This window comes from Pyrus communis, chromosome 13, assembly GCF_963583255.1.
Source record: "Pyrus communis chromosome 13, drPyrComm1.1, whole genome shotgun sequence".
NCBI lineage: Eukaryota > Viridiplantae > Streptophyta > Magnoliopsida > Rosales > Rosaceae > Pyrus > Pyrus communis.
The window spans coordinates 18,147,291-18,156,465 of NC_084815.1; the positions used below are offsets into that span (position 1 = coordinate 18,147,291).

Genomic DNA, 9,175 nt, shown 5'->3' on the forward strand with positions numbered 1-9,175 from the left:
AATGGACGAATTTTGGAGTGATTCCAATTGGAGGATGTTCATGAGTGCTTTAAGATGATTGTTCAAAATTTCAGATTTTTCTACCAAGCCGCTTGACTCTGGCAATGAAATAAAGGCCCAGCGCGCAACTTTCCGAGATTGACGTTTCTGGACGTTTTGATTATTTTGAAGGTCAAGATGGCATATTTTGAGTAAGATTCCTTTTGAGGATTTGTTAGGGACATCTCAAGCTTTAAAATGAGACATTTTGGGACCAAATCGAAGTTGATTTGGTCGGTCATGGGTCTTCTATGCAGTCCGAATTTCAGTTTAAATAGGAAACCATTTATTTGCTAGTTATTATTTTATTATGTTTCCTAGTTTTATTCTAAACCTTTTCTAGGTAGGTTTTATTTTGTAGTACTATAAATAAGGCTATTAAACCATTAGATTAGGGTGAGAGAACACATCAATTTGGAGAACTTAGCTAGGCTTTGACGATTTTTATTTCAAGGTATCAAAATTCTCCAATTGGAATCACTCCAAAATTCGTCCATTTGAATACTTTTTGCTCAAGAGGAAATCGAAAGTCCTACATTGGAAATATAATTCAAAGTATCAAAATTCTCACAAAATAAAAATAAATTAATACTAAGATTAGGGTAAAATATATAGTAAAATATCGACTTATCATTACTCTTTTTATATGTTTTGGAAGGTCTTAGGCTGAAATTTTTATTTTGTTTAAGGCTTATATGATCTATATTTCTTCTTATAATTTTTTTTATGACAACCATATTACTGTGGTAAATCTATTTTTTTTTTTTTTACAACTCATATAAAACTATTTCATAATCTTTCTATTTGCTTTTATTTGGCTACATTGTTACCTTCACATACATGTTGAATTCTAGGTCTTATTGCAATATAATTTTCCTTTGGATGCTTTTGCTATTTAGTCCAAAGTTTTTCACGTACTAGTCCTTTTATTTTTGTCATATAAGTATCTAATAAATTAATACCATTAATTCTTCCAGTTTCTCCTAAATATTTAAAGAAATCTTATGTATAATCAACTATGTACTGTAAATCACAAGTTTGTAATTGTTCTAAATTCTTAATAGCTCTTATTTGTTCTTGTTCACTTCTGCTATCTAAACATATTATGATCTAAAAATTTTTGTTTACTGAAAGTAACAAAACCATCTATATTAAAATGTGTTTTAGCTACTTGATGTTGTCCTTGATCTGCACACTGCAAACCCATTTGTTTCTTGTTTTTCAGATCAAAAGGAGATTTGATCTTTGGCTTTTATGTTTGCTGCTTCAGATTCTAACGAAGTTCATTGCACTTGTTTGGAATTAAATAGTTAAATGCTATAATCCCCTTCCCTTGTTTCAGAGTCAAACGAATGTTTATCAGCTTTTCTTTTTTCCTTCAACTTTTCATGTAATTTTCTTCTTCTTAACTTTTTGAAAATGAAAAGGATTGAATTCTTAATTTTGATCATTCGCTTTTTATATTGGCATAATGAAGCAGGTAATCATGTACTCACTCATCTTGGAGTTTTTTGTTCTCTTGCATCAATCAAATTTACAGCCTCTTGATCCTTCCGCAGGGAGGGTTCTCTAGTCTTCCAAGCTTAATGATGTCACTTTACTTTCATTTTGTTTGCAAATGATTTGAACCAAACCAAAACCAAATGGTTTGGTTTCATTTCGGCTTTAGTTTCAAATGGCACCAAATCTAACCGCAAAAAGGCACCAAATCTACTCATCTCTCATCCAAGTCTTGTAATCCGGATACAAGAACATGCTCACGAACCGTTGCTTGAATATAAGTAGTTTTCTTTTTCGCTTTCCGGGATTTGTTCATCTTATACTTCCACCACGACATTGCTGGTCCTTGGAGGAAACATACTATAGTCACAATCCATTGGTCAACTGGGAAGTTTCCTTGCCTCTGCATGAAATGGAACATCTTCTTAACATGTCTGAACCAAGCTTCGCCTGTTTTGAGTCTCTCTGTGCCGTAGGAGTTCTTTACTTAAAGATCACAGACGATCTCCAAATCATTCTTCTGGGAAGGGTAGAAAATCGTCTAGATGGTGTTAACAATAGCCATTCTAAGTTGCCCAAAATTAAGAAAAGCTGGTGTGGTTCGTGATTGACGAGGTGTCATAATTCTAAAACATTAGAGGTCAAGAATTGATTGTGTTTACGCCACACGTGTGGAAAATGTAGAACAGCCTAAATCTATGCTCTTAACCAAACACACTTACGTGATGCTTTATGCAGGGCGAGAATCTCAGCATGGTTCGAAGAAGTCATAACTAGCGTTTGTTTGGTAGACCTCCAAGATATAGTGGTGTCTTCAACTGTAAAGACATAGCCCATTTAAGAACATACCCTATGAGGGTCAAACAGATATCTAGCATCTATATAATCAACAAGGCGGGAATCAACCTGAGATACGAGGAAGGCGACAGCTCTTCTCGAGGATTTATGGGTGTAGAACAAGCCCAAATCCGTCGTACCCTTGAGGTAGAGTAAAATGTCTTTAACACCATTACAGTGTCTGGGTGCTGGCACATTACTGTATCTAGCCAAAAGATTAACAGCGAAAGAAATGTTAGGTCTAGTACATTGAGCCAAGTACAATAAAGCCCCAATTGCACTTAGGTATGGAATTTCAGGCTCCAAAATCTCTCCCTCATCCTTACTGGGATGGAAGGGATCTTTTTTAGCATCTAGAGTCCGAACAACCATAGAAGTACTCTCAAAGGCTTCGATTTGTCCTCATTAAAATGTCGCAACACCTTTTGGGAGTAGTTTAATTGATGTATTAGGATTCCATCTGAACAATGCTCGATCTCCAAGCCGAGACAATATCGAGTTTTTCCAAAATCTTTCATCTCAAATTTTGATTTCAAGTGAACGACAATTTCCTCAAGCTCTGCGGGAGTTCCGATAAGGTTCATGTCATCAACATAAACTACAACGATCATAAATTTGGATTGTGACTTCTTTATGAACATACATGGGCATAATTCGTTGTTCATATAACTCTGACTTGTCAAATATTCACTTAGACGGTTATACCACATCCGTTCGGATTGTTTCAATCCGTAGAGTGATCTCCTTAATATAATAGAGAGAGTGTTCCGTGGTTTAGAACTATTTTTAACCATTCAACGGAAGTTCTTCTGGAACGTTCATGTATCTTTTTTTTTTATCTAGATCCCATAGAGATACTTGGTTACCACGTCCATAAGCTACATATTTAGTTTTTCGAAAACTACCAAAATGATAAGGTAGCAGAACGTTATGACGTCCATTACGGGGGAATACGTCTCCTCGTAATCAATACCAGGGCATTGAGAAAAGCCTTGATATGAGGCATGCTTTGTATCACACTATTTCATTATTCTCATTACTCTTTCTCATGAAAACCCACTTATAGCCCACGAGCTTCACATGTGGTGGGGTAAGAGCTATAGGTCCAAACACCTTACGTTTCGCAAGCAAATCGAGTTCGACCTAGATTGCTTGTTTCCAGTTTGACCAACCTGTTCGACATTGACATACATCAACAAAACGTGGTTCAATGTCATCGCTAATCATGATGTCAGTAGCTATTTTATACGTAAATGCATCTTCGACAATCATCTCATTCCAATTCTAAACCTCATATACTACTGAATAGGACCGAAATCTCGCGATTCTTAGGAAGTCAGATTGTCTTGTCTAAGACATCATTGTAATTTAAAATAACCTCATGCGTTGGAAAAGATGAGTCTGCGATGGTCGAATTCAGACTAGGGTCACTAGTTTGTGTGTTTTTCGTCTTATGGGGTTGTGAATCATTTGAACTAAGGGGTTTGCCACGTTTTAGTGTTAGAGCAGATGATTGGTTAGCCACCAATGTACCGAGTCATGTGGAAGGTGTGGCCTCCCCACCTTAAGGGACGGTTTGGCTTTCTTAGGTGGTATTATGGCGTACTCGAGGTACGTATATCCTTGCAGGTGCGTTTGCAGCGGGTATATGTGATCTTGTCACTTTAGCTAGATCAGTAAAAGCATTTGGCATACTTTGAGCAATGCTTTGAAGATCTATAATTCGTCACACTTCAGTTTCAGATTGGGCAGTGTGGGGAACTAAATGAGACATAGTGGGAACATGCCACAACAATTCGCGGTGTTCTATAGGAACATTGGCATGTTTATCTCCCTCTAACGACGGGAAAACTGAAAGTGACAATATGCAAAACGTGCGGTAAAGAGATTTCATGTCAAGGGCTCTAAATAGCGAATAATCGATGGTGAATCATAACCGGCATGGATTCTCATTTTTCTTCGAGGACCCATTTTCGAACGTAATGGCAGCGCTATTGGTACATATACTATATTCCTAAACACCCGTAAATACGAGACATCAGGCTCATATCCAGTAACTAACTGTAACGGTAGCAATGTGCCTTAGGCAGATCAGCATAGTTTTGTGCAATATTGCATAACCTAGGCAAATACTAGCAGTTCGGTTCGCATAACCAAAGTCCGAGCTATCAATTGAAGGCGTTTTATGAAAGCTTATGCCAGGCTGTTCTGGGTGTGAACATGGGGTACAAGATGTTCAACTTCAATCCTAATTGACATGCAATAGTCGTCAAAAGTTTGTGACGTCGACTCTCCAGCGTTATCTAGTCGAATTAACTTGATCGGATAATCAGAGTGGTGAGCCCTAAGCTTAATAATTTGTGCTAGGAGTTTTGCAAATGCAACGTTGCATGTGGACAATAAGCAGGCATGTGACCAACGTATCAACGCATTAACCAACACCATAAAGTATCTAAATGGTCCGCATGTTGGTTGGATAGGTCCATAAATATCCCCTTGAATCCTCTGAAGAAACTTAGGATGGTTGTGAATAATCTTTGTAATTAAGGGTTGAGTGTTCAACTTTCCCAAAGAACAATCTTTGCATGGCGGGAATCCAACACAGGGAGGTAAATGATGCCCGTGTGATGATTTAAGGATACGACACATCATGTCACGTCCGGGATGTCCCATACGATCGTGCTAAAGTAGCAAAGTTCTCTGGAACTCAGGCACAGGGCCAGCCACATGGTGGGCTTCTATCCCACGATTAGTTGTGATGTACAACCCACTCGGGAGATGTTCCAACTTCTCGTGAATATGCTTCTAGCCGTTCGTAAGAAGTGATACAAAGAAATTCAGAACCATTTTCTTCAGTGGTTTCAATATGATATTGATTATCTCGAATGTCTTTAAAACTCAACAACTTTCTTCCGAAACGTGGAGAATAAAAAACCTCTTTAATGGTTAAGACAGTACCATTAGACAACATTATATGGGCCTTTTTGTATCCTTCAATCAAGTTGGATGAGCCTGAGAGGGTTGTCAGAGGTGTTTTCTTAGGTATGAAGTTAGTAAAATAGCGTCGCTCACGCAATATGGTGTGCGTAGTAGCACTATTAGCCAGCCAACTAACTTCCCCACTAAACATACCTAGAAATAAATTGATTGAATTGGTCATATGCATAAATATAATTCCATTCATTCAATTAATCAATTCGAGAAACAATATCAACAAAATAACTATCCATAATTTAAAAAAAAAAAAAAAAAAAAACCAAAACCAAACAAATTATTGCAAGTACTTAGAAAAATTGTCCAAAAATTAAACTATAAACCTAAAAATTAGGGAGGTCCGGCCACTCCTAGTGGGTTCGGCCACTAGGTAAAAACACCCTAAAAACATGTCTAGAAGAATAAAACTTATTCATCCATAGGAGCTAATGCCTCCTGAAAATTTGATATCTCCATAGATGTAGAAGCATCTTCGAGATGTTCTACATAGGCAAAGTTAGACTCAAGACGGGCATGATACTTGGCAATGACCTTGGGGGTTGCTCTGCATACGCGTGACCAATGATCCTTTAATCCACAACAGTAGCACATGTCCATTTCAATGGAAGTCGATTAAACGGTAGCTTTTCTTTTGTTCTTGAAGTTTGGGGCCTTGAGGGCAAGGGGTTGGCGTTTTTGGGTTAAATTTCCTCCTTTGGGTGGGCCTTGGCTCTGTTGATCTTGGGCCCGTGGCCTAGCTTACCGCCCATTACCATGGCCATGATGATGTTTTCATCGTTCTACTAGAATTGGTTGCATGCACTGCAAGCGTGGCGTTAGAGCTAATGGGTCAAGCTTGATGATTTTTCATCAAAATCTGGTTCTACCTTTTAGCAAAAAGTAAAATAGAGATCAAATTCGAAAATTTGGTGAACTTCTGTGCCCTATATTGTTGCTGCAGGACAATATTGGTGGCATGGAATGTCTAATAGGTCTTCTCCAGAAGATCTGTATCTGTTAAGTTAACTTTACAGAACTTAAGCAGTGATTGGATTCTACAAAACTTTAGAGTTGTATTCATTCACAGAATTAAAATCTTGGAAGCGTAGATGCTGCTAGTCGTGTCTTGCTTCAAGCAAGTAAATGTCTTTCTGGTGATCGAAATGGTCAGCCAGAGTAAGCCAGAGGGTGTGTGGGTCCTTCTCAACAAGTCTATAATGCATCATGGATGTGTCTTTAAATGAAGATCATTGTAGTAGTTTTCTGAGCTTCATCGACAGGGTTGGTTGTCACATCTCGGCCGGGGCGGGACCACTTCCCCGGCCCGATTCCACCGTAGCACGATATTGTCCGCTTTAGGCCCCAGCACACCCTCACGGTTTTTTTTTTGGGAACTCACACCAAAATTTCCTAATGGGTCACCCATCATGGGAGTGCTCTCGCACACTACTCGCTTAACTTCGGAGTTCCCATGGAACCTGAAGCCAGTGAGCTCCCAAAAGGCCTCGTGCTAGGTAGGGATGGGAATATATATAAAGATCACTCCCCTGGGTGATGTGGGATCTTACATTGGTGTTGGAAGATGCCTCGATGGTGGCTCTAATACTCTTTACAATAAGATGAAGCTTTACGTCTTGAACACACTTCAAGTGGTTTCTTCCAGATATTTCCAAAGCGGTGAAATCGAACTAATTCAAGTTCGACATGTCCCTAAAATGGAGGGTACAACAAAATGTAGTTAGTCATATGGTGATCCATAAACATACATCATAGGACATTCGGGTTCTATAGACATGTATTGGTTTAATTTAAACATGAAAGCTTCAGGTTTCATGTGGTAAGTTTTGAATGAAAACTTCGTGTTTTAAAGGCACTACATAAATGATAGGTTCATGTAGGGACACAAAATGCAATATGCTGATTGAAGTGTAATGGATTTGAGTTGCTTCGGGAACTCAAGTGTGAGAGCTTCGAGACTACGAAAAGATGTCAACGATTCAAAGTAGAAAACAAATTATTTAATCGTCAATGTGCAAAAGTGATTTTCAGGTCAATAATTTTGGATTAATTATCTGATTAATGGATTGCAGGTCACTTTTAATTAATTTAATAGATCGGGACCAAACAAGGTCAATCATGGAAGCAAAGTAATGACAGACAGATCATATTAGCTTCAATTGGAGATAAACCAAGTGATAATTAAATTAGAATTAATTAGTGTAAACCGAAGTACCCTAAAAAAATATTTGGGCATGATTTCTAATGCGGGGATGCCAAAAATTGGCATTGGGTGGGAAAAAAAAAATCGGCTCAGCCAAATATGGGCTAGTATCGATGTGGGGATGGGCCCTGCAGCTCGGTTACAAGCCTTCGGGGCGTGTGGTCTGGGTGAGCCCAGTAGTAAAAGCTGTTGGTTTGGGCCAAAATGGGGTGAGGGGGCAGGCCTACCCAAAGGTTGGCTTGTGGGTTGACGTTTGCAAAGGCTAGTCGAAGCTAGGGCCAGATTTTGGGCCGGGGCAGTGCAAGCCTAGCAGCATGCTGGCGAGTTGGACCGAGGCTAGGGCGAAGCCCAACTAGCAATAGATTGCTACGGGCATGACTAGTTATAGGTTAAGAAAGGCCCAGTAGCTCTGGGCTGTTGGAGTTAGGCTAGTGACACATGGGACAAAGGCCAAGAAAGCTTCAGGAAAAACCCAAAGGGGCTATTGTGGTGTGGTCCATGTTTGAGAGGTGCATTGACAGAAGGAAAATTACAATATCGCCCTTGAACTTTAAAGTTTTGTAAAATCTCCGTTGTAACTTCGAATTCAATTCCGTTTGTGTTTACGCTTTCTTATCATCAAGAACTTCGAGAATTTGTGTGTGCGTCTTTGGGTCAAGCCCAAACAATAATTAATTAAGCACTAGGCCTAATTAAGAACACTAAAATGAACAGCCTACTTGCCCATTTCTTTAACAAGTCCAACAAATAAGCCAGAATACCTTAGTCTACAACCCGTAATAACGACGGTCCATTGTTGTCTCAAAAAAACAAGCAGTGGAATCCCCAGGGTAGGAAAATACCATTTTCCCCCTTATCAGAAAAGGTGCCTAAATTGTTCGTTGCACATCTGATTTACATCTCGTTCGCACTCACGTGTTCGTAAGGACACGCACTAACTAGAAAGTTGAGAAAAAGGTAAAGTTTATAAAGTACTTAATGTCCACGTAGGATTTTCACTTAGTCCGTCAAGGGTAATTTCGTAATTCTCTAGTGCTGGAAATTATATACAATTAAAATTAGGACGGATGTGACAAATTATCCTTTTTTTTTTTTTTTTTCATTTTTTAAGTTTTTAACTATACATGAAAAAATACTTATTATTTTTGTTATTTAAATATTTTTAATTTACATCACAATATTTAATTAGACTTGTGGGACCCAATTATGTGCTGCATTAGTACATAACAGAATTTTGACAGAATTGCGACGAAATGATCATATTATTTTGCGACGCTCATTTTTAAGGATTATATTGATTGATCTTTAATTTTAGGAACCATCATTATGGGGTGGGTCAACTTCAAGGATCATTTGTGATAAAAACCATTACATTTATAAAAACACTATTCATATGCTAATGTTAAATTTTTTTAATAAAACTCAATGGTGGACCCGTGAACCAAGGAGAAAAAGACGAGAGAAAGTGATTTTAGACACTAGCTGGGTTGTGTTTTTCTTTTTGAAATAATTCGTCGTAAAATATTTAAAGTTTGTTAAAATAAAGAGTGTTGTTGAAGATGAAAAGTTAAAGGGCTCATTGGATGTACTTTTAAAATGATTGAA

The 9,175-nt window shown here is 38.1% G+C and overlaps 1 protein-coding gene across 1 annotated transcript; it reads right to left on the reverse strand.

The window, feature by feature from the left end:
* Window positions 1-1,753: 1,753 nt before the first annotated feature.
* Window positions 1,754-2,748, reverse strand: LOC137712293 (secreted RxLR effector protein 161-like). The gene is made up of 2 exons (XM_068451396.1): window positions 2,389-2,748; window positions 1,754-1,942 (listed from the first exon to the last, which is right to left on the reverse strand). Exons 1-2 carry the CDS (start codon window positions 2,746-2,748, stop codon window positions 1,754-1,756), a joined length of 549 nt encoding a protein of 182 aa, XP_068307497.1.
* Window positions 2,749-9,175: the final 6,427 nt, after the last annotated feature.